General features: G+C 41.0%; 1 protein-coding gene across 2 annotated transcripts; it reads right to left on the bottom strand.

Annotated features, from left to right (window-relative positions):
* Nucleotides 1–11,040: 11,040 nt before the first annotated feature.
* Nucleotides 11,041–17,247, bottom strand: LOC147841563 (uncharacterized). Of its 2 annotated transcripts, XR_015504575.1 has the most exons (3): nucleotides 12,064–17,247; nucleotides 11,438–11,673; nucleotides 11,041–11,389 (listed from the first exon to the last, which is right to left on the bottom strand). XR_015504575.1 is itself a non-coding variant. In XM_087276905.1 (2 exons), exons 1-2 carry the CDS (start codon nucleotides 16,504–16,506, stop codon nucleotides 11,605–11,607), a joined length of 4,512 nt encoding a protein of 1,503 aa, XP_087133031.1. In that variant the 5' UTR covers nucleotides 16,507–17,247; the 3' UTR covers nucleotides 11,041–11,604. The 2 variants fall into 2 exon arrangements, 1 of the variants encoding a protein (XP_087133031.1); XM_087276905.1 differs by having other exon boundaries at nucleotides 11,041–11,673.
* Between the last annotated feature and the right edge of the window lie 9,629 nt (nucleotides 17,248–26,876).

Consider the following 26,876-nt stretch of genomic DNA (forward strand, 5'->3'; position numbering starts at 1 on the left):
GTCTTAAACATTGAGTTAGCAAAGACCAGTATTGACGTTTTTAATGATTAAAAAATACATTCAATTTATATATTAAATTATAAATATTTTTTGGAGGAAAATTTTAATTTGAATACATAAAAAAAAATTATTAAAATATTTATTTCAATCTATTTATTAACTTAATATTAATAAGGTATTTATTTTAGTATTAATACATTTAAATTAGTGTTATATAGAACATATATATAGAACAAAATATATAATTGTATCTTTAAAGGTGCCAAATCGGTCCTTTACAGTACAATTTTGTACCCAGATGTCCTATAAAAGGTACAAAAATTTTTCCTTTCAAACCTAAATCTGAACGCTAGTACCTTTATAACCCAATTGGGTACAAAATTGTACTCTAAGGACCAAATTTGGGACCTTTAAAGATACAATTATATATTTTGTTCCCTCTAGAAACAAAATTGTACCCTCACTGTACCTTTTTTCTGACAGTGTACAACTGCAGAAATGACATACGGCTATATAGAAATATACACTATTGTTTTTGAACAATAAATTCATGTAAACATATGAACGTATATTTGAAAAATATATGGTGAAATAAATGTTTTGCTATATAATGAGGAAACTAAAACCACAAACATTTGCAGGAAGCATAAACAGAATGAGGATGAGAATGAAGGAAATATCAGCAAAGGGAAAATATTGTAGTAAAATAGTGTTTACTTCTTCATGATGATGACACAATATTTCAACAGTCACTTAGGTATCAGGCAGGCACTACTGGTTGAACCTCTTTTGCCATTCGAACTGCATATATTTTTGAGTTATTGATTCGACAAAGTGCTGGAAAGATTCCTTAGAGATTTCGGTCCACTGACATCATTACATAGACTGTCTGATCTCCATGCTTTATCAGAATCAGAAATCAGAAAGAGCTTTATTGCCAGGTATGTTCGCTCATACAAGGGATTTGTTTTGGTGACAGAGCTTCTACAGTGCAACAAAATTACAGAGACAGGACAAAAAACAGATCATAAATATATTTAAAAAAAGAGAAGTAAGTAGTGAATGCAAATATACAAATTGACAAGTGTATGTAGAGCTATATTACTATATGCAACGTTATATGTGCAGCTGTTCTGTGCAAATTGCATGCATTGTGTTGTTAAATAACTGTGTATGTGTATAAAAGGGTTCGGCAAGTAGTGATGTTGGTTGCACAATTACTATTATCAAGTGTTCATGAGATGGATTGCCTGAGGGAAGAAACGTTCGAGGTTACTAAAGTAACCCTTCGTTCCCCGAGGAGGGGAACGGAAGCACTATAAGTGGATTTGATTGTAAAATCCACGCATTGGGAGGTTCGGTTCAGAAGCTACTCGTCTGAAAGAGTATTGAACGGGCCAATTAAGAATGAATTGGCAGCGCAAGCCTGCGCAGGTGAGCGGCATAAGCAATCAACTGAGTATATAAGCTCACCTGGCGCCAGCAGACGCTATCCTTTTTAAGCTGAAGAGACTTTCAACAGCTAAGGGACAGTCATTATGGCGACGGAGTATAGTGCTTCCGTTCCCCTCCTCGGGGAACGAAGGGTTACTTTAGTAACCTCGAACGTTCCCCTTCGGGGGGAACTTCAGCACTATAAGTGGATTTGATTGTAAAATCCACGCATTGGGAGCCCATTGAAAGCGCCATAATGACTGCACCTTACCAACACCCCCGATGAGGAGATAGTCAAGCAAGCGTGACGCACCCACATCATGGGGGGCGCGGTCCTCCAACGTGTCCCTGGCCCTAATTTATCCTACTTCAACAGAAGTTTTACGGATTTATATATATTTTTTTGGGAAGTCGTGAGCATCTAGATAATTCTAGGAAAATACGACAGTACGTTGGGAAGCGTGCAATCCCGATAGGGAGGACGCTGCGGAGGCCATCCGTTACCCAAGGGGGGATAGATGGCAGAATTTACATATGGACTAGCCCTAAAAAGGGGGAGTACGCATAGCAAAAGAGTGGTTAGCGGGGAGGGAAGACACGGGTCCGCCCAGGGGGGGACTTAACCGTGGCTGAATAAGCATATGGGATCGCCTAGTGGGGACCACGCATAGCAGGCACCTTTACCCAAAACGCGGGCTGACCAGCGGGCAGACCTACAATGTAGTGGGCCAGCAAGTGACTCCTCCGCTGAGTCAGTGCTGGGGGCCACGGAGGAATCTGCAGGGCTCACCTGACGGGGAACTTTACTGACAGATAAAAAGGCGCACGTATCTCCGTGTTAGGGAAAATGGCGCAGCAAGCGTGTTTCAACACCCTACCGAATTGTTTCCTCAATCACCAAGGGTTACCTAATACCCTTGAGGAAACCGGCTCCACTCGCAGATTGTAAAACCTTGCAAATGTGTTGGGTGTCACCCAGCCCGCAGCTCTACAGATGTCTGTTAGAGGGGCGCCGCGTGCGTGCGCTCGAGAGGATGCGAAGCTCCGAGTGGAGTGCGCACGCGCTCTCGGGGGACGCGGCTCATCTCGGCTCTGATAGTGAAAGAAGGCATCCACAATCTAGTGGGAACTTATTTCGGTACGGCACTTCCCTGCTGCCGACCGCTATAACAGACGAAGAGCTGCTCAGATGATCTAAACTCTGAGTGCGGTCCGGATAATACGCAAAACGCGAACTGGACAATAAATAAGGGCTGGGTCTGCCTCCTCCGAGGGCAGCGCTTGCAGGCTCACTACCTCGTATTAAAACGGAGTGGTAGGAACCTTGGGCACATATCGCGGGCGGGGTCTCATACGTGAGAGAAGCCAGCCCAATTACAGGCACGAGTCACTGACCGAAAAATGCCTCCGGGTCCCCGACCCTCTAATCGATATCAACGCGACCAGCAGAGCTGTCTTCAGGGACAGAAAGATACTGAGTCGAGGATCGAAGGGATCTGACGCGGCTTGTGTAGCGAGGGCGAGATCCTAAGAGGGCATGAGAGGGGGCGGGGTGGATTAATTCGCTTAACGCCCCTGAGGAACCGGATGATGAGGTTATGCGTTCCCACGGTGCTGCCAGCCACCGCGTTATGAGAGCGGAGATGGCAGCCACGTAACCTTGAGTGTGGAGGGCGACAGCCTGCTCTCCAGCTTCTCTCGGCGTAAAGAAAGCACAACGCTGATCTGGCAAATTACGGGGGTCTTCTCAGCGAGAGACACACCATTCAGTGAATAGACTTCACGTCAGGGCATAGGCGCGCTCGGGGAGGGGGCTCTAGCCCGAGTGACGGTATTAGCCACCGCAATCGGAGGTTACCTAAGTCTTCCTCGCGTCTAAAAATCTCCAAAGATCGGCGAGGGTGCCAGGTGGTGCCCTGTCCCTGAGAGAGTAGGTGCTCTCTCGAAGGGACTGCCAGGGGAGGGCTATCGCGAGGGAGAGCTCTGACATCCAGGTCCGGTTGAGCCAGAGGGGCGCAACCAGCAACCTGTTCCTCGTCCTCCCTGACCATGCACAGTAACTGCGCGAGCAGGCTCACTGGGGGAAACGCGTATTGCGCGTGCCCCGAGGCCAGCTGTAAGCCAGTGCATCCGTGCCGAGAGCGCTCGGTCAGGGAAAGAACAACTGGCAATGAGCGATCTCGGGGGAAGCAACAGATCGATCTGGGCTTCCCCGAATCGCGCCCATATCAGCTGAACAGACTCGGGGTGGAGTCTCCATGCTCCAGGACGCAAGGCTGCCGTGAGAGCGCATCGGCTGCACGGTTGAGCTTGCCTGAATATGAATGGCGTGCAGCGATTTCAGCCGCGGATGACTCCAGAGGAGCAGACGGCGGGCGAGCTGAGACATGCGGCGAGAGCGCATACCCCCTATACGGCTGATATACGCCACCGCCGCCGTACTGTCCGTCCTGACCAGCACGTGTTGCCGCTCCAGCACCGGAAAAAAACGGTGGAGAGCGAGGAACACTGCCAACAGCTCCAAGCGATATGCCAATGCAACTGGGTACCTTTCCACAGGTCCGCAGCCGCATGCCCGCAACGCACAGCCCCCCAGCCCGTGTTGGAAGCGTCTGCTGAAACGACAACAAGACTGGACGCCTGTTCTAGAGACACCCAGGCCTGTAGGAACGAGGGGTCGCTCCAAGGGCTGAGGGCGCGGCGACACAGCGCAGTAACAGAAACTCGGTGTGCGCGCGCGTGCCATGCGCGTCTGGGGACTCGATCGTGAAGCCAGTGCTGAAGTGGTCTCATATAGAATAATCCGAGCGGCATGAAGCGGCTGCGGATGCCATATGCCCCAGGAGCCTCTGAAATAGTTTCAGTGGGACCACTATTTTACTGTCGAGCTCTCTCAGACAGTACAGCATCAGCTGAGCGCGCTCTACGGAGAGGCGCGCTGCCATGGTGACCGAGTCCAGCTCCAGCCCGAGAGAAGAGATCCTCTGCACGGGGGCGAGTTTGCTCTTTTCTCGGTTGACCTGAAACCCCCACAGGTGGAAGTGCCAGAGCACTTTGTCTCTGTGCATAATCAACTCTGTGCATAATCAAAGAGAGGGCAAATTCAGCCAGTCGTAAGAAATTGAGTATGCAGATGCCCGCGAGCCGAAGGGGCGCTGAGGCACCCTCCGCGGGCTTGGTGAGGACCCGCGGAGACAGAGAGAGCCCGAAGGGGAGGGCTTTGTATTGCCAAGCTCGACCTTCAAACGCAAACCGCAGAAACTGTCGGTGGCGAGGAAGAGTGGAGACATGGAAATACGCGTCCATCAGGTCTAATGCTGCAGACTAACCCAGAGGACGAACGCACCGGAGGATGCGATTCTGCGTGAGCATTCTGAACGGCAGCTTGTGCAGGCAGCGGTTCAAAATGCGCAGATCTAGGATTGGCCGTAACCCACCGCTCTTTTTGGGCACGATGAAGCGTGGGCTGTAAAACCCGCTCTCCATCTCGGCTGGAGGGAGCGGCTCGATTGCATCCTTCGCCAGGAGGACAGCAATCTCCTCTCGCAAGACAGGGGCGGACAGGGGGCTGACCCTGGTGAATACACACCCGTGACTTGGGGGGCCGTTTCGCGAACTGAATCGCATAGCCGAGTCTGATTGTGCGTATGAGCCACCGCGAAGAGCTGGCCCGCGCTAACCAGGCAGGCAGAGCTCTCGCTAATGGACTCATCGCTACAATCGCTGACGTACCAGCAGTGGGGCAGCGCGGAGTGGGTGTGCTGATCCGGGAAGCTCGCGGGTCCCACGGAAAAGCTGGAGGTGAGATATTTGCTCTCACTCCAAACCCGAGCTCCGGAGGGGAGGCTCGAGGGGTGGGAGAAAGGAGACCGTCCTCCCAGCGCTCGTGAGCCACTGGCGAAACGCACCGAATCTGCAAGCTACAAAGCATAGCGTCCCAGACTGGCAGATTTCGGGCTGTCACATCTGGGGAAGTGAAAAGTGCCCTTTCATAATGTTTTCATGGCAGTAAAAAGTGCCGTTGGAAATGGGGCCCCGCCCTCCAGCGGGGAAAGAGCAAGTTCCCTCTTCTCCAGATGGCCTGTCCCAGGGGCGCTTCGCGGTCCGTTGCCGGACTTAGCGGCGTTCTGGGCAGGGGGGCTGCCTGCTTCCGAGGTGCCCGACGCGCTCGCTTCGCCGAAGGCGTGTGCGGGGGCGGAGCAGCTCTCGTAGGCGGGCGCCTTCGGCGAGGAGCAGGTATGAATGGCACGGCGGGCGGAGCGGGCTACGGACCGCCGATAAGACATCACCCACCAACTGCTCTCTCACCGCCTTGAATTCCTGGGTGAATTCACAGACAGTGTCGCCGAACCTGGCTGGGGATATGGGGAAGTCAAGAAAGCGGACTTTGTCGACTTTGCGCATATCAGCCAGGGGTGGCGCTCCTGGACCACTAATGTGGACATCGTCCTCCCCAACGCACACGCAGCGGACTCAGTAGTCCGAAGAGCTAAGTCGGCGGCGGTGCGAAGCTCGTAAGCCTGGGTTGGACCCACCCTCGTGCAGCTCGGCCAGCGCCTGGGCTTGGTAGCGCTGGTAGGTGGCTATCGCATGCAAGGCGGAAGCAGCCTGGCCTGCAGCTATGTAAGCTCTAGCTCCGAGGGAGGTAGATAACTTACAGGCTTTGGATGGGAGACGAGGCGAACCCGCCAAGAAGAGGCGCCGCGCGGATTTACCGCCATCGCGCACTCAACCTGAGGAATCGCCACATACCCCCTGGCTGTTTCACCGTCAAGAGTGGTTAGGGTGGAGGAACACGCAGCACGAGCAGAAAAAAGTGCTTTACAAGACCGCGTGAGCCTACTGTGCACCTCCGGGAAGAAGGGAACGCCCCTCTAGTCGGTCCGGCCGCGGAGCTGGGGGATAAACCATCTCCAACCCACGGCTGAAGCAGCCCGGGAAAGCACGGCTAACATGTCCGTTTCAGGATCCGTAGTGACAGCGCTCACCAGCCCGAAGGGGGCGAGCGGGTCTGGATCATCATCGGACAATGAAAGCCCACCCTCCGATGCCGCGGTGGACATCTGGTCTCCGGTGTCATCGGGCGTAAGGGCTACCATCTGTTAGACGGATCGCTTCCCCCGCCCGAAGCTTGGATGGAGCGCTTAGAGGAGCGAGAGGTCCGCGGGCCCGTGGGCGACGGATTATCTCTCGCTGAAACCCTCAGATCTGCCCGAGTGCCCGCTGCAGAGCAGGGGACAACTGGGGTGGTTCGCCCTTTTGCAAAGGCTAACCGCGATCTTGCGCAACAGTCATGGCATCGCAATGACGACATGAACTGCCCGCGAGCAGCGCATTAACATGCTGGACCCCCAGACATGTAACGCAGTGCCCGCGCCCATCATCCGAGGACAGGAAACCACCGCATCCAGAAACGCACAGTCGGAGCGCCGTCCTGATAAGGACGTGCTGCACGACTGTGTTGCTCTTTCTGTGAAGTTTGCAACTTTATACGCACCGCTCTGGAGGACCGGACCCAAAGAACGCCAGGCAAGGGAGAAACCCAGCTCGACCGTCTGCCACTGCGTGTACACACTCTGGACCGGGAGAATGCTCTCGTTCGCTCAGAATCGCTGGTCACAGCAGGAGGAACCCTCATCGACTCGATCAGAAAGTCTCTGAAGCGAAAAGGATAGCGTCTGCTGGCGCCAGGTGAGCTTATATACTCAGTTGATTGCTTATGCCGCTCACCTGCGCAGGCTTGCGCTGCCAATTCATTCTTAATTGGCCCGTTCAATACTCTTTCAGACGAGTAGCTTCTGAACCGAACCTCCCAATGCGTGGATTTTACAATCAAATCCACTTATAGTGCTGAAGTTCCCCCCGAAGGGGAACTGTTTTTGTGTCGGGCTGTTCTGGTGTGCAGTGCTCTGTAGTGTAAACAAGAAGGTAAAAGTTCAATGAGGCAGTGTGCTGTTTGTGAGCGGTGAGTGATTTTGGCAGCTCCTCTGCGCGCTCTGGATAAGTACAGTCTTGGGGAGTAGGGTTGTACCAGTGATTCGCTCAGCAGTCTGAACTATTCAACATAGTCTTTGGAGGTCATATTTGGGAGCTGAGCTAAACCAGACAGTTATTGATGTGCAGATGACTGATTCAATGATGGAAGTGTAGAACTGTTTCAGCAGCTCCTTTGGGAGGTTGAACTTTTTCAGCTGACTAAGAAAGTACAGCCTTTGTTGAGCCTTTTTGACAATGGAGTCAATGTGAGTTACCCACTTTAGGTCCGGAGAGATTATTATTGTTTATGTCAAATTCTGACCTGATTGTATCATTTTTTTTCCCTTTATTTTACCAAGATAGTCTCATTGAGATACAGGATCTCTTCCAGGGATATATATATATATATATATATATATATATATATATATATATATATATATATATATATATATATATATATATATATATATATAATTTCTTAGATGAAAATTATGTTGAATTAAAGAATAATGCACCCAAATTAAGGTTAAGAAACCCCTGAATTATTAGCCCCCCGAATTATTTTTTCCCCCAATTTCTGATTAACGGAGAAAAGATTTTTTCAACACATTTCTAAAGATTATAGTTTTAATTAATCATCTCTAATAACTGATTTATTTTATCTTTGCCATGATGCGAGTAAATAATATACTAGATATTTTATTTTTCAAGACACTTCTATACAGCTTAAAGTGACATTTAAAGGCTTAACTATGTTAATTAGGCAAACTAGGCAGGTTAGAGTTATTAGGCAAGTTATTGTATAATGATGGTTTGTTCTCTAGACTATCGAGAAAAAATATAGCTTAAAGGGGCTAATAATTTTGACCTTAAAATATTTTTTTAAAAATTAAAAACTGCTTTTATTTTTGCCGAAATAAAACAAATAAGACTTTCTCCAGGAGAAAAGAATATTATCAGACATACTGTGAAAGTTTCCTTGCTCTGTTAAACATCATTTGGGAAATATTTTTAAAAGAAAAACTAATTTAAAGATTGCTAATAATTCTGACTTCAACTGTATATAAAAAACCATTAAAACAAGAAATGACCATTCTGAGTTTTACAAGAATTGTGAAATCTGATGTTTGAGAAAATAAAAGTGGTCTCTAACTTTATTAATTCTTTCATGTTTCTGAACTGAACTTCTTCTAGATGCATTTAATTAATCTCATAACTGATTAATTATACAGTTATTGAACAACAACAAATGAATGAACTGATTTGAGCTGAAGAATGATTTTTGACCAGATCTTAATGTGGCAAAAATCAGGGGAAACGCTTTTTACAGTATTTCACAAACTGTTTTGGGCCATTGTAAATATTTTAAATTAAATTATGCTAATTTTTTTTTAAATCAACAGAATGCTTTGTATCATCAGTGGGCAGGGATGTTTTCTGATATTATGGATAGATATTTTGCACTTTTTTAATCACCAGGTTTATGTCACTTGTCTGTCCTGTCTTGCACAGATCCTGCTTGATCTAAAAACAAAGATGAACAGACAGATTAAACTTTCCACACACATCTATTAGCAATGTATTTGTATACAGTAAGTAGTTTTAGTACAGGTGACATACTTGCTGTAACTTCATTTCAGCGTTTCCATTCTCCGTGAGGTCTAAAACCGATTTATATCTCACTGGAATTCCAGCAACACACATACACGCGCACACACACACTGTGAAATGCCCATTAGTCATTGTTAATATTGCTTAGACAAACACATTGCATGTGAAATTCATTAAAATATTATCTATGCTTAAGAAATAGAAAGCCTTACTTTTCACAATGCTGTCTTTTGGTCCACCGTCCACCCTAAACACCCATCTGCCTGGAACATCGACATTACTGGAGGTGTTGAGGTTTGAGATGGAGTTCCCATTGGTTGATCCAGGAATCACAAAGTAATTTGTGGAGTTTACAGTGTCAAAACCAGCCTAAAATTTACATAAAATATGATATAAATACAGCATAGAGTACTTATACATTTATATTAGAGGTAATATTAACAATATTCCTTTACCTCCACTGCATGAGCTGTTGCAGCAATGTCACCATAATTTATCAGGATAAATGAATAATTACTGCCTGAAATTAAAACCACTTGAAACAATGTTTCCTGAAAGATTAAAAAAAGATAATCACTTTTAATGTTAATTTTTTTTTTTAAATTGCAATTTTATTTTAATAGAATGTTACATGTTTAACTGCCAGGCTACACTTGTTTTATTATAAACAAAGTATTATTTTTTTAAGCTTTTCATGTGTTTTAACTGAAATATGGATTAAGAAACAGTCACAGTTTACTTACTGTGTTGGTCAAGCTGTAGTAAGGTACTTTATCCCATGTTGCAACAAAAACCCAAGAAGCAGTGAAGGTCAGATTTGGAAAATAATTGTTGATATCCTGAGTGGCGCGAGTGAGAACACTTCCATTAGTGTATTGATGATAAGAGATGACTCCACTTACTCGGTTATCAAGGTTGGTCCAGAGTCCAGCAATTATATCTTGACTTCCATAAGCAGGAAATGAGCCAGGAGCATACTGTACAGAAGCCTGACTGAATGTGAGGTGTCCATTATTATTCACCTGAAATAACAGAAATCAAAATGACATGTTTTACTGATCACAGATAAGTTTATAAAGCATTCAAAACAAATAAATAAAAGGAAATCAAATTCTTACATAAATCTGCTTGTATGTTCGTCCAAAGAACATAAATGGACTCAACAGTGGAATAACAGAGGAGCTTCCATCATCAGATGCAGGATTTATAGAGTCTCCTGCTGCTGAACTGAATGAGTAGAAAGTTTGAGGTGCTGGCACCAGGAAGAAAGAAAACTGCGTTTATACAACAGTTCGAAGGCATAATCGTGTATGTATAAATAAAGAGAATCAAACATGGAGATTCTCAAAACCCTTTACGAGTAACTACTTTCTTTCACTATTCATTCAGATCTGCAGCTGAAGTCAGAACAGCAGAAACTGTTGCTAAATCACCAACATCACTTTAAAGCTGGTGTTTAAGTTATTCTCCTACATAATGTCTAAAGTGATGACAAAACAGCTCATTTTGTTCACATTATAAGATTATACGGCTGAACAGCATTAAATGCCATCAGTCTACAAAGATTTCCCATTATTTTTCTGTGGCAATTGGGAGATCACAATAATTAACTCAGAAAAAGCAAAGCAAACACTACTAGATTACTGTTGTGTTTGCAATACGGAAAAACGCTAAACCCATGTGGGCATTTCTTCTTTCTTTCTTTTTACTGAACTCTTCTGCAGTAACAAAAACAGGAGACACATTAGAAACAAACAGATGGCCAAACAAAAAGAAGAACAAAGCAGAGAGAAAATATGCATTTTAAATAAAAACTCATTACAGTTTTTCTTGATTGCTTTGAAGCAGCCGTCAGCTGAAATCCCACATTTTCAAAACCAAAGCCTAAGCAGGAGAAGAGCCTGGATGCAGACCTGGTACAAATGCAATCTGAGCTGCATGTCATGCTTTTTAATGACCCCACCTGTTACGCACCGTCTAGGGATGGTGCACAACATGAAAGACAAGACAACAAAATGAATTCAAAGATTTATTGGGGTTTGAATTCGGGAGCTGACAAGGCCAAAATAACAAACAAAAATTCCTTTATATTAAATCTCTAACTTACCTGATCACAAATAAAAGAAAAGAAAGTACAATTCACTTCCCTAACTACCTAACACAAAAACAGAGGCAAAAAGGTTTTACAAAGAAAATGGCGTCAAACTCCTTACTATCCCAATATATACACTATTTACAATCTATTTACAAAAACAGGCAACCATATTTGAAGGACAATCCAAAATCAATGTCAGCAGGCAACAAAGGTCAAACAAGCCGGTGGAACAAAGTATCATAAACAAAGCAAACACTAAAACAAACAGTACTCACAATTCTCAATATAATCTCAGAACTCAAACAAAACAAACAGTACTCACAAATCTCAATATTCTCTCAGAAGTCAAACAAAGCAAACAGTACTCACAAATCTCAATACTCTCAGTCCTAACACATCCAAAAACTCTGCACTATACCACAATCAAACATTTCAACAAACACAAGCAAGTGACCAAAAACAAGATGGCTGCCAAGGAAGTGGTGTCATGGCTTTTTAAAACACTGTAGGCCAATCAGGATCAAGCAAGCTGGAAGTGGCCAATTGGATGTGTTCTAAGCAAAACAGGAACAAGAAAAAAACAGATGAGACAAGACAAACATAGGATTGTAACACCCCCACACATAAGTGTAAACATGGTTACAAGTTTACAAATGTGATCTAGACAATGAATCTGCAATTATATTGTCAGTACCTTTCTTGTACTTAATTTGTAAATTAAAACTTTGACAAATGAGAGCCCACCGCATCAGTCTTTGATTTTTGTTACACATTTGCTGAAGAAACACAAGTGGGTTGTGGTCAGTAAATACTTCAATGGGTTTTGGACTGGATCCGACATATACTTCAAAATGTTGCAATGCTAACAAAAGAGCTAGTGCTTCTTTTTCAATGGTACTGTAATTAACCTGATGACGATTGAATTTTTTAGAATAGAAACACACAGGATGGTCGATTCCTTGTTCATCTTCTTGTAGCAGGACAGCACCGGCCCCCGTACCACTGGCATCCACTTCAAGTTTAAAAGGTCGGGTGAAGTCTGGGGCAACTAAAACAGGAGCATTACACAACAAATTTTTAAGACATTCAAAGGCAAATTCACACTTAGAGTTCCAGCTGAAGGGTACATCTTTGCGAAGGTTATCAGTTAGAGGTTTTACAACATCAGAAAAGTTTTTACAGAAATTTCTGTAATAACCAGCCATTCCAAGGAATCGCCTGAGGTCTCTTTTAGTTTTGGGCACAGGAAACTCAACAATTGCCTGAACTTTAGCCCCTAGAGGGCGAACAGTACCATGACCAACTTCTTTTCCCAAGTATGTTACAGTGGCATGACAGAACTCACATTTAGCTAAATTAAGAGTAAGATTAGCTGCTTGAAGTCTTGAAAATACTTCCTCCAGTGTTTGTAGGTGATTACCCCATGTATCTGAGTAGCATACCACATCATCTAGATATGCTTCACAATTTCTTACATTAGCCAATACTTGATTCATCAAGCGTTGAAAAGTAGCTGGAGCGTTTTTAAGGCCAAAAGCTAGAACTTTGTATTGTAAAAAGGAGTCTGGGGTGGCAAAGGCTGAGATTTCAGAAGCACGCTCCGTGAGCGGCACCTGCCAGTATCCTTTAAGCAAGTCTAACTTGGTCACAAATTTAGCACTTCCAATGCGATCAATGCAATCCTCCATTCTGGGAAGAGGGTAGGAATCGGATTTGGTTAATTGATTCACCTTTCGGTAATCTGTGCAAAAGCGGGAAGTTCCATCAGGTTTTGGAACCAACAAACATGGAGAACACCAGGGACTACAGCTTGGCTCTGCCAAACCATTCTCAACTAGATACTGGGTTTCTTTTTTCATTATTTCACGCTTGACTGGATTCACACGGTAAGCATTCTGCTTTACTGGACGATGGTCACCAACATCAATGTCATGCATCAACACACTAGTCACAGTTGGGACATCTGAGAAAATACTAGAATACTTGTCAATTAAGTGTACAAGCTCACTTTGAGATGAACTTGGCAAATGGGAAAGTTTTGAGGCAAGAGATTCTAAAGTTTCAGAATTTTGCAATTTAGCACCAGAAAGATAAGCACTTCCTAAATGAAGATCATCTAGGCAAGGAGAATACTCTGGAGAAACCACATCTATGGATGTTACAACAGCAGGAGTTACCACCGGAGAACTGACAGAGTCTTTACAATCAGGGCGAGAGACATACAATTTAAGCATATTGATGTGGCATATCCGAGTCTTTCTTCTTCTTTCAGGAGTTTGTACGACATAATCAGTTTCACTTAATTTTTCCTCAATCACATAAGGGCCTGTGAATTTTGCTTGTAGAGCAGAGCCGGGTAAAGGCTGCAATACCAGAACTTGATCACCAACCTTAAATGAGCGTTGGACAGATTTCTTATCATATCTGCTTTTCATTCTGGACTGAGAGGTTGCTAACGACTGTTGTGCTAGTTTCCACACTAAATGTAAACGTTCACGAAATGAACTCACATGGTCCAATACATTCTTAGGAGGAGTGACTGACTGACCTGTAGAAAGTAACTGTTCTTGTAACAGTTTCAGTGGTCCGCGAAGAGTATGTCCAAATACTAATTCAGCTGGGCTGAATCCAAGTGATTCCTGTACTGTATTGCGAATAGCAAACAATAAAAGTGGGACATCTTCATCCCAATCTTTCTCACGTTGGACACAGTAGGTTCTGATAATGGTTTTGAGGGTCTGATGAAACCTTTCAAGAACACCCTGCGACTGCGGATGGTACGCACTAGAGACACAATGTTGAATGTTTAGCTCTTTCATGACCTTACGGAAGATTCTTGACATGAAATTTGACCCTTGGTCCGACTGAATAAACTTTGGCAGGCCAAATGTGGTACAGAACTTCACAATTGCCTTCACAATGGTTGGAGCCTTTAAGGAACGCAGTGGGATGGCTTCAGGAAACCTAGTAGCAGAACACATCAAAGTTAACAAGTAGGAGTGACCAGATTTAGTCCTTGGTAAAGGTCCAACACAATCAACTACAAGTTTCTCAAATGGCTCAGTCATTACTGGAATTGGCTTTAAGGGAGCTGGGGAAATAACCTGATTTGGTTTGCCAGCAACCTGACAAGCATGACAAGATCGACAATAGTGAGACACCGTAGACTTCATTCCAGGCCAAAAGAAATGTTTCAAAAGATTGTTATAGGTCTTCCTTATACCTAAATGACCAGACAATTCATGGTCATGAGCCACACTTAGCACATATTCTCTGTAATCTTTTGGAATGACTACTTGAAATACAGAGCTCCAGTCACCCTTCATGTTTTCTGGACTCCATTTACGCATAAGTACCCCGCCATCTAAAAAATAAGCAGCTGGATGATTGGGTAAGTCAGATATCTCAATCACAGCAGCAAAACATGACTTCAACGTATCATCTGCACGTTGTGCATCTATCAAGCGCTGTTTGTCAAAAGGAAAGTCAAATTTAGATTCTAGACTCAGATTCTGTAAACAAGCATCTTCAGTTTTGTTCTCAACATCTGGTAAATCTGAATTCATGAAGGAATTAGAAAGATCAATTTCCTTATCAAGTTTACGAGCTTGTGCACGAGTCACAACACAAGAACGAAATACACTGGGAAACTCTCGAGTCAACACATCCTCTTCTGGCACACAAGGTACCTCAGTAACCTCAGGAAGACAAGAAACTTTGTTCCCTGCTAAATCATTCCCAAGGATAAGGGAAATTCCCTTCAGTGGTAACTGAGTACGTACAGCCACTTTAACTAAGCCAGTCACAATGTCAGAGCGTAAATAAACAGTGTGCAAAGGAACCCTAACCACACCAAGTTCAATTCCCTGAACTAATACATCTGAATTACAGCTGGACTGTGAAGAGAATGGAAGCACATCTGCCAGAATAAAAGACTGAGCAGCACCTGTATCCCGAAGGATGTGAACTGGTTTTTGCTCCTGATCTAATTCAGAAAATGACACTATACCTTCAAACACAAATGGATAAAAAGAGGGATCAATAGAGTCTACTAATTCAGAAGTGTGAGTACTCGCAAAGGCCACAGTTTTAGATGCATCCTGAGCTTTTCTCTGATTTTTGCGCAGTAACACAGGACAACCAGCAATTAAATGCCCCTTTTCATGGCAGTAATAACACTCGCGGGACCCTGTTGAAGATTCAGCAATGCGATCATCTTTTGACACAGCTACTGCTGTTCTAGAGCTACCCCTGCGATCTATAACAGCACGAGATGAACGTGGGGACGTGAATGCAACCTTGTGTGTGAGCACAAACTCATCAGCAAAAATCGCAGCCTCAGATAGTGATGAAACTTTTTGTTCATTCAAATAAACTACAATCTTTTCTGAAATGCAATTCTTAAACTCTTCCACTAAAATGAGTTCTTTCAGCTGCTCAAATGTGGTAATTTTGCTAGCAGCACACCACTTTTCAAACAGTGTGGTTTTCTCACGTGCAAACTCAACAAATGTTTGACTGGGGTTTTTCACATGCTTCCTAAACTTTTGTCGATAGGCTTCTGGAACGAGTTCGTAAGCTCTTAACACGGCAGCCTTAACCGAATCATACTCCAAACTTTGCTCAAGTGTCAGTGCAGAACATACTTCTTGTGCTTTGCCAACCAGTTTGCACTGTAACAATAAAGGCCAAATATTTCTTGGCCACTTTAACGTGGCTGCAATACGCTCAAAAACAGTGAAATATGTGTCAACTTCACTCTCTCTAAATGTAGGAACCAATGAAATTTGTCTACTAATATCAAAATCAGTGTTAGGACTTACCGGTGTCACAGACGGCACTGCAGGAAGAGGAGAGGAGGCATTTACTGGACTCTGCACAGGAGTGCTTCCCTTTGTCAGGGAAGAAGGTGGACATGGATTTTGTCCAGTCTTTAATTCAAGTTCCAGCTCTTTCAGCCGGATGTCTCGTTTTGTCTCAAGCTCAACTGCTCGAACATGTAAAAGCTGGCTCTGATACTGCTGTCGACTTAACTCCACCTCCAGTTCTTTCAACCGGATTGCCAGCTGTGGATCTGTTAGCGAAGGCGGATTAATGGGATCCATGCTCGCAACATCCGTAGGTTTGAACTCTGCCTCAGCAGCTTCCAACTCTTCAGATAATGCTGTATTTGCAACACCCAAACCCTGCACATTCGCATCAGGTAAGATCTTTTGTTTAACAAGCTCCATGTACAATGCCTCTCTGATCTCCTTTTTCAGTGCATTTCGAGGTACGACTATATCAAAAAAATCTGCAATCAAAAACAAATCATCTTTGCGACATTTATCTAATTGCTCCTCTGTTGGTGCAATTGTAAATTTATCAAGTTCAAATTTTGATGCCATGCCAATCAAAGTAGTTGGGCCAATCACTATATTTCCTCCCTTATCAAAAGAAAAACCCCAGACAAACAAATGCAAAAACAAATGAGCCAAATAAATTCAGCTAATAGAGCATATAACCAATGGACGAGCCCCCAATTTCATGTTACGCACCGTCTAGGGATGGTGCACAACATGAAAGACAAGACAACAAAATGAATTCAAAGATTTATTGGGGTTTGAATTCGGGAGCTGACAAGGCCAAAATAACAAACAAAAATTCCTTTATATTAAATCTCTAACTTACCTGATCACAAATAAAAGAAAAGAAAGTACAATTCACTTCCCTAACTACCTAACACAAAAACAGAGGCAAAAAGGTTTTACAAAGAAAATGGCGTCAAACTCCTTACTATCCCAATATATACACTATTTACAATCTATTTACAAAAACAGGCAACCATATTTGAAGGACAATCCAAAATCAATGTCAGCAGGCAACAAAGGTCAAACAAGCCGGTGGAACAAAGTATCATAAACAAAGCAAACACTAAAACAAACAGTACTCACAATTCTCAATATAATCTCAGAACTCAAACAAAACAAACAGTACTCACAAATCTCAATATTCTCTCAGAAGTCAAACAAAGCAAACAGTACTCACAAATCTCAATACTCTCAGTCCTAACACATCCAAAAACTCTGCACTATACCACAATCAAACATTTCAACAAACACAAGCAAGTGACCAAAAACAAGATGGCTGCCAAGGAAGTGGTGTCATGGCTTTTTAAAACACTGTAGGCCAATCAGGATCAAGCAAGCTGGAAGTGGCCAATTGGATGTGTTCTAAGCAAAACAGGAACAAGAAAAAAACAGATGAGACAAGACAAACATAGGATTGTAACACACCCCTAACCCTACACCTCACAGTGACATTGCATCGCTGAGAAATGCAATCTCAGATTGCATCATAAAAGCTGCATCCAGATAATATTTAAACAGTGGCACTCATGGTTAAAACGACAATGCCAAATGTTGAATCCAGAATAAGAATTGCTTTAATGCAGTTTTTATTGAATAATGCTGACATTCAATATTCAATGACACAAACTGAAATACTGTAAATATTACCACAATATTACCAGAATATATATATATATATATATATATATATATATATATATATATATATATATATATATATATATATATATATATATATATATATATATATTTTTTTTTTATATATATATATATATATATATATATATATATATATATATATATATATATATATATATTATTATTTATTTTTTTTATTTATTTATTTATTTATTTTTTGCTTGCAAAGAATAACACACAGACCTGCCACTTTTTTACATGAGGTTTGCAGACTGATTGCTAATTGAAGAATTTTGTGAAAGAGTGTTACACGGGTGCTTCAGTGATTTCATACCGGTCTTGGTAGTTTCTAATAGTCAGGAATAGATCGTTTCTGTTTGGTTGCCATAGGTAAAATGATGGATTCTGGACAGCTTGAATGACATCCGTGTTAACTGTTTTGCAAAAGGCTGGGGGAAATGTGTCAATTCAATGGGAAAGAGTTTACAGATTTGCAAAACTTTTCATCTGCTGTGCTGGGATAATGGATCCTAGTTTCTTTAACTGGGTAAAACAATCAAGAAAATCAGTAGTGCAAACATGGCCTCAATCCAGAAGTCCATAATTACCTGGCAGTGTTGTTGAAGGAGACATTGTTGTAGTTACTGGAGATGTTGTAGTAGGTGTTGTAGTTGTTGTAGGTGTTGTTTCAGTGGTTGTAGGTGTTGTAGTTGTTGTAGGTGTTGTTTCAGTGGTTGTAGGTGTTGTAGTTGTTGTAGGTGTTGTTGTAGGTGTTGTAGTTGTTGTAGGTGTTGTTTCAGTGGTTGTAAGTGTTGCAGTTGTTGTAGGTGTTGTAGGTGTTGTAGGTGTTGTTTCAGTGGTTGTAGGTGTTGTAGGTGTTGTTGTAGGTGTTGTAGGTGTTGTTTCAGTGGTTGTAGGTGTTGTTGTAGTTGTTGTAGGTGTTGTTTCAGTGGTTGTAAGTGTTGCAGTTGTTGTAGGTGTTGTTTCAGTGATTATAGGTGTTGTAGTTGTTGTAGGTGTTGTAGTTGTTGTTATAGGTGTCATTTGAGTGGTTGTAGTAGGTGTTGCTGTTGTAGTTGCTGTTGAAGAAAACAAACCATGACTTGTAAATGACTTTACAAAGTTACATAAATACAGCTAAACATAATCCATTACATGCCTTCTGACAGGTAGCTCCTTTTTTTGTAGGTATTTTATTAGTATTGTGAAAATGTTCACCTTCTTTTGTAACTGTGCAGTACTTTCAGCATTCACATATTTCTTACATTTATGCTTGGTATATCCTAGGCTGTGCATCAAATTTAATTCAAAATATTCTTATAAGTGTTTAGAGGATGCCCATATTTTATGCCAATTCATAAGTTTTTGATTTAGTGGCTAATTGGGATACATTTGTTCGATCTCATTCATACATTTTAGTACAATTTGCTCATACCCCAATGGCGGTTGGGTTTAGGGGTGGGGTTTGATGCCATGCCTCCTTATCTGTTAAACTGACTAAATGAATAATAGTTACTTTTCCTCATGACATCAGGCTGGTTAAACCAAGACTGCCACTTAAATTGATTCATGTTTACTTCAAAGTTTACTTCTGTTAACCAAGTAAAAGTGGCGCAGGCAGTGTATAACCAGGTAAGTGGAGAGGAGTGGAGACGGGGTAATTTGCATATTCATGATTCTTTTGTATAGTAATTTGCATTAATTTGTAAATAATTGGTTTATCATACAGAAAGCTGGAATCCTGTATCCATTGACTGCCATAGTTTTTGTTCTTCCTACTATTGAACAATTAATAGTTACAGACCACATTAATACATACTATAGTAATTTATAGTCAACACTATAGTTCTTATTATAGATATATCTTATATATCTTCTTATAAAAACACATAGATCAGTAACTGAGAAAAGGTCATCAATATGTGTTCACTGATTCTGTATCTGCTTGTGTTTAGTCAAGTTGATGTTTTCTCAATTTGTTATGGATACATATGCATGTGTTTTTCTTAATTGCAGCATGTTTGACCATTCTCAGCCAACGAGCTAAAGGGAAACACATACTGTGTGGGAAAACATAAACATAACACACATATACATATCAAAACATAAACAAAAACACACATATATTGTGACTAACAATACACACATACTGTTCATTCAATCAATCATTTTCTGTTCGGTTTAGTTCCTTTATTTTTTTATCTTTAAGGGTTGCCACAGCGGAATGAACTGCCAACTTATCCAGCATATGTTTTACACAGCGGATGACCTTCCAACTGCAACCAATCACTAGGAAACATCTATACACACTCATTCACCAACACATACACTACAGACAATTTTAGCTTAGCCAATTCACCTATAGCGCATGTCTTTGGACTGTTGGGGAAACCAAAGCATCTAGAGGAATCCCACATGATCACGGGGAGAACATGCATACTCCACACAGAAATGCCAACTGACCCCGCTGAGGCTCGAACCAGCGACCTTTTTGCTGTAAGGTGATCGTGCTACCCACCGTGACGCCCCAAACATACTAACGATAGTTTATTTTTTTATTTTATTTTTACATTTATTCAATTCAGTTCAGCTTTATTTGTATAGCGCTTTTACAATGTAGATTGTGTCAAAGCAGCTTCACATAAATGGTCATAGTATCTGGAACAGTGTAGTTCAGTTTTTAGTGTTTAAGTTCAGTTCAGTTTAGTTTAGCTCAGTTCAGTGTGATTTAATCATTACTGAGAGTTCAAACACTGAAGAGCAAATTCATCGATGCGTAGCTCTACCAATCCTGAACCATGCGAGCCAATTAAAAGCCAATTAAAACCAATTTATGTTGGTTTCTGCACTGTAAAGGGCAGGGTTCCACACAATTCATTCATGTTGTCCTAACACAAATCGATTAAGTTAACTAAACACTGTTAACAAATTTATGTGGATTGAACATAAAAAAATTAAGTTGTCCCAATGAAATCTCAAGAATTGTGTTGTTTCAGCTCTTTTTAATTAAGTAGTTTGAACAATTAAAAAAATATGTTTTGAGTGTAGTGAAATGAAAATTAACATAACAGTTGTGCTGAGACATGAAACAACACTGGCTGAAAAAAAAGCGTGACAACATTTTTCTATAATAATTAACTGACCGTAACCTGTGTTCTGTACTCATACCTGTCGGTGGTCCACCGTCCACCCTGAAGACCCATCGGCCTGGAACATTGACATTACTGGAGGTGTTGAGGTTTGAGACGGAGCTCCCATTATTTGATCCAGGAATCACAAAGTAGTTTGTGGAGTTTATTGTGTCATAACCAGCCTGAAAGTATATCAAACAGTATTCATGTAAACAGTTGACAAACAGTGCACAAACTTTTATTCTGTAGTAAACAGTAATTTTTTGTTCTCATTACAGAAAAGTTTTTTTTTTACCTCCACTGTACGTCCTGTTGCAGCAATATTTCCATAGTTCATCAGAATAAATGAATAATTACTGCCTGAGATTAAAACCACTTGAAAAGATGTTTCCTAAAAAAATAATAATAAAATAAATGAATAAGAAAACCGTTGTTAAAGTGTTTAATATGTATGAGCAGCACATATGACAGACATCGTTCTGCACTTGTTACTTTATATTATTTTATGTCTTAAAGTATTTTTTTTAATTAAATCATGCATAAAGTGAAAACATGAACATTTCAGTGTGTTGATCTTACTGCTGTAGAGGAAAGGTACGGTACTTTATCCCATGATGCTACAAAGACCCAAGAACCAGTGAAGGGCAGATTTGGGAAATAATTGTTGATATCCTGAGTGGCGCGAGTGAGAACACTTCCATTAGTGTATTGATGATAAGAGATGACTCCACTTGCTCTGTTATCAAGGTCAGCCCAGAATCCAGCAATAATATCCCTACTTCCATTAGCAGGAAATGAGTAGGGAACATATTGTGAAGAAGCCTGGCTGAATGTGAGGTGTCCATTATTATTAACCTGAAACAGGAGAAATACTGTCAAAATCACAACCAGGGAATTTTTATCTCCAAGTCACAAATAAAATTTATAAAGCATCTAAAACCCTCATGCACACAATGAGACAAAATGAAATCAAATTCTTACGTAAATCTTCTGGTATGTTCGTCCAAAGAACAGAAAGGGGCTCAACAGTGTAATAGCAGAGGAGCTTGCATCATCAGCAGCAGTATTTTTTGAGTCTCCTGCTGATAAACCGAAAGGGTAGAAGATTCCTGATCCTGCTTAGAAAAAAAGAGGGAGAAAAAAATATTAAGAATAAAAATGAAGCGGGTCGATGATGACCTCTGGTGGTGAACTCATGCTGACGTGACAGTAAAATATTTAACCACTGATTGTGCTTCATGCTTGGCACATTACTGACAAAACTGCACCATTCATTAACAGGTTGTCCATATAGATTTGCAGTTTGTGCAATGGCTTTAATAGTAGCTAAAATTATAGCTGTTTTAAGAACACCTATTATCATTCTAAGAGCAGGAGCGGACTGGGACACAGTTTCAGGTCAGTTATTTTGTAAATAGGCATATTGATTTTTCTTTGTCGTTTTGCGCTAATATCTGTCAAAATATGTGCAATAGCAGCCCGACTACCATCACTTGAAATTCTATATGCTGATATTATTATTTGTAAAGTAACTTAACGTGGTATTTTCATAGTATTTTTTTTTCGAACCAGCGACCTTCTTGCTTTGAGGCAACAGTGCTGATCTCTGAGCTACCGTGTTGTCCCTTTTAGCATTGAACAGATTTTTATACAAGTTAATACTAGTTTTAGACAATTTTGTCTGCCAGTTTATTAGGTTTAAATTTCTTTTTACCCTTTTTACTATTTGGTTTTCTGCTTATTTTGTGTTTAAAAACTTTGACAAATTTAATAACAGTCTAACAACAATATTACAACTAATACTATTACTACCTAATAATAATATGGTAACACTTTACAATAATTGTACATGAGAAATAATGATAATATGTAAACTAAACATTACATTATTATATGAACTAATGATGAGTTAATGTGCTAATCCTGAACTTTAACTACAACATGAGTCACTTGAGTTCATTTGTGAATAACAGATACCTACATAACTTGTTAGTACATACTTGTTTGTTAATTCATTTGCTCACGTAAAGCTATTGTGTTATGATATAAGCAGCAGCTTGTTAATAATATTCAATATTTTGAGATCTCTTTTATTGTATTGTAACTTAAGTGAAGGGCAGCACGGTGGTGCAGTGGGTAGCACAATCGCCTCGCAGCAAGAAAGTCCCTGGTTCAAGCCCCGGCTTGGCTGGGTCAGTTGGCATTTCTGTGTGGAGTTTGCATGTTCTCCCTGTGTTGTCGTGGGTTTCCTCCGGGTGCTTTAGTGTCCCCCACAAGTTCAAAAACATGTGGTCTAGTTGAATTGGGTAAGCTAAACTGGTCATAGTGTATGTGTGTGAATGAGGATGTATGGATGTTTCACAGTAATGGGTTTCAGCTGGAAGGGCATCCGCTACGTAAAACATATGCTGGATAAGTTGGCGGTTCATTCTGCTGTGGCGACCCCTGATTAATAAAAGGGCTAAGCCCAAAAGAACATGAACGAATGAATGAAATTTAAATGAAATTGTGTCATAAACACTGATAGATGCCCTGCTGTCAAATAAATGGTCGAGTCATGATCTCAAACCTGTGTTCTGTACTTATACCTGTCGATGGTCCACCGTCCACCCTGAAGACCCATCGGCCTGGAACATTGATATTACTGGAGGTGTTGAGGTTTGAGACGGAGCTCCCATTATTTGATCCAGGAATCACAAAGTAGTTTGTGGAGTTTATTGTGTCATAACCAGCCTGAAAGTATATCAAACAATATTGATGTAAACAGTTGACAAACAGTGCACAAACTTTTATACTGTAGTAAACAGTAATGTTTTGTTCTCATTACAGAAAAGTTTCTTTTACCTCCACTTTTCGTTCTGTTGCAGCAATATTTCCATAATTCATCAGAATAAATGAATAATTACTGCCTGAGATTAAAACCACTTGAAAAGATGTTTCCTGAAATAATAATGATAAAATAAATGAATAAGAAAACCATTGAAAAAAGTGTTCAATATGTATGAGCAGCACAGATGACAGACATCGTTCTGCACTTGTTACTTTATATTATCTTATGTCTTAAAGTATTTTTTTAATTAAATCATGCATAAAGTGAAAACATGAACATTTCAGTGTGTTGATCTTACTGCTGTAGAGGAAAGGTACGGTACTTTATCCCATGATGCTACAAAGACCCAAGAAGCAGTGAAGGGCAGATTTGGGAAATAACTGTTGATATCCTGAGTGGCGCGAGTGAGAACACTTCCATTAGTGTATTGATGATAAGAGATGACTCCACTTGCTCTGTTATCAAGGTCAGCCCAGAATCCAGCAATAATATCCCTACTTCCATTAGCAGGAAATGAGTAGGGAACATATTGTGAAGAAGCCTGGCTGAATGTGAGGTGTCCATTATTATTAACCTGAAACAGGAGAAATACTGTCAAAATCACAACCAGAGATTTTTTATCTCCAAATCACAAATTAATTTATAAAGCATCTAAAACCCTCATGCACTCTATGAGACAAAATGAAATCAAATTCTTACATAAATCTGCTGGTATGTTCGTCCAAAGAACAGAAAGGGGCTCAACAGTGTAATAACAGAGGAGCTTGCATCATCAGCAGCAGTATTTTTTGAGTCTCCTGCTGATAAACCGAAAGGGTAGAAGATTCCTGATCCTGCTTAGAAAAAAAAGAGGGAGAAAAAAATATTAAGAATAAAAATGAAGCGGGTCGATGATGACCTCTGGTGGTAAACTCATGCTGACGTGACAGTAAAATATTTAACCACTGATTGTGCTTCATGCTTGGCACATTACTGACAAAACTGCACCATTCATTAACAAGTTGTCCGTATAGATTTGCAGTTTGTGCAATGGCTTTAATAGTAGCTAAAATTATAGCTGTTTTAAGAACAGCTATTATCATTCTAAGAGCAGGGGCGGACTGGGACACAGTTTCAGGTCAGTTATTTTGTAAATAGGCATATTGATTTTTCCTTGTCGTTTTGCGCTAATATCTGTCAAAATATGTGCAATAGCAGCCCGACTACCATCACTTGAAATTCTATATGCTGATATTATTATTTGTAAAGTAACTTAACGTGGTATTTTCATAGTATTTTTTTTTTTCGAACCAGCGACCTTCTTGCTTTGAGGCAACAGTGCTGATCTCTGAGCTACCGTGTTGTCCCTTTTAGCGTTGAACAGATTTTTATACAAGTTAATACTAGTTTTAGACAATTACGCTGCCAGTTTATTAGGTTTAAATTTCTTTTTACCCTTTTTACTATTTGGTTTTCTGCGTATTTTGTGTTTAAAAACTTTGACAAATTTAATAACAGTCTAACAACAATATAACAACTAATACTATTACTACCTAATAATAATATGGTAACACTTTACAATAATTGTACATGAGAAATAATGTGTTAATATGTAAACTAAACATTACATTATTATATGAACTAATGATGAGTTAATGTGCTAATCCTGAACTTTAACTACAACATGAGTCACTTGAGTTCATTTGTGAATAACAGATACCTACATAACTTGTTAGTACATGCTTGTTTGTTAATTCATTTGCTCACGTAAAGCTATTGTGTTATGATATAAGCAGCAGCTTGCTAATAATATTCAATATTTTGAGATCTCTTTTATTGTATTGTAACTTAAGTGAAGGGCAGCACGGTGGTGCAGTGGGTACCACAATCGCCTCACAGCAAGAAAGTCCCTGGTTCAAGCCCTAGCGTGGCTGGGTCAGTTGGCATTTCTGTGTGGAGTTTGCATGTTTTCCCTGTGTTGTTGTGGGTTTCCTCCGGGTGCTTTAGTGTTCCCTACAAGTTCAAAAACATGTGGTCTAGGTGAGTTGGGTAAGCTAAACTGGTCATAGTGTATGTGTGTGAATGAGGATGTATGGATGTTTCACAGTAATGGGTTTCAGCTGGAAGGGCATCCGCTAAGTAAAACATATGCTGGATAAGTTGGCGGTTCATTCTGCTGTGGCGACCCCTGATTAATAAAAGGACTAAGCCCAAAAGAACATGAACGAATGAATGAAATTTAAATTAAATTGTGTCATAAACACTGATAGATGCCCTGCTGTCAAATAAATGGTCGAGTCATGATCTCAAACCTGTGTTCTGTACTTATACCTGTCGATGGTCCACCGTCCACCCTGAAGGCCCATCGGCCTGGAACATTGACATTACTGGAGGTGTTAAGGTTTGAGACGGAGCTCCCATTGTTTGATCCAGGAATCACAAAGTAGTTTGTGGAGTTTATTGTGTCATAACCAGCCTGAAAGTATATCAAACAATATTGATGTAAACAGTTGACAAACAGTGCACAAACTTTTATACTGTAGTAAACAGTAATGTTTTGTTCTCATTACAGAAAAGTTTCTTTTACCTCCACTGTACGTCCTGTTGCAGCAATATTTCCATAATTTATCAGAATAAATGAATAATTACTGCCTGAGATTAAAACCACTTGAAAAGATGTTTCCTGAAATAATAATAATAAAATAAATGAATAAGAAAACCATTGAAAAAAGTGTTCAATATGTATGAGCAGCACAGATGACAGACATCGTTCTGCACTTGTTACTTTATATTATCTTATGTCTTAAAGTATTTTTTTAATTAAATCATGCATAAAGTGAAAACATGAACATTTCAGTGTGTTGATCTTACTGCTGAAGAGGAAAGGTACGGTACTTTATCCCATGATGCTACAAAGACCCAAGAAGCAGTGAAGGGCAAATTTGGGAAATAACTGTTGATATCCTGAGTGGCGCGAGTGAGAACACTTCCATTAGTGTATTGATGATAAGAGATGACTCCACTTGCTCTGTTATCAAGGTCAGCCCAGAATCCAGCAATAATATCCCTACTTCCATTAGCAGGAAATGAGTAGGGAACATATTGTGAAGAAGCCTGGCTGAATGTGAGGTGTCCATTATTATTAACCTGAAACAGGAGAAATACTGTCAAAATCACAACCAGAGATTTTTTATCTCCAAATCACATATTAATTTATAAAGCATCTAAAACCCTCATGCACACAATGAGACAAAATGAAATCAAATTCTTACGTAAATCTGCTGGTATGTTCGTCCAAAGAACAGAAAGGGGCTCAACAGTGTAATAAC

Source organism: Danio rerio, chromosome 12 (assembly GCF_052040795.2).
Source record: "Danio rerio strain M-AB ecotype USA chromosome 12, GRCz13ab, whole genome shotgun sequence".
Classification (NCBI taxonomy): Eukaryota; Metazoa; Chordata; class Actinopteri; order Cypriniformes; family Danionidae; genus Danio; species Danio rerio.

Coding starts and splice junctions, on each gene's coding strand:
- LOC147841563 (XM_087276905.1), bottom strand. CDS start 16,506: ATGGCATCAAAATTTGAACTTGATAAATTTACAATTGCACCAACAGAG. Junction 11,674..12,063: donor AACAAGGAATCGACCATCCT/GTGTGTTTCTAT, acceptor TGTTTTGCTTAG/AACACATCCAATTGGCCACT.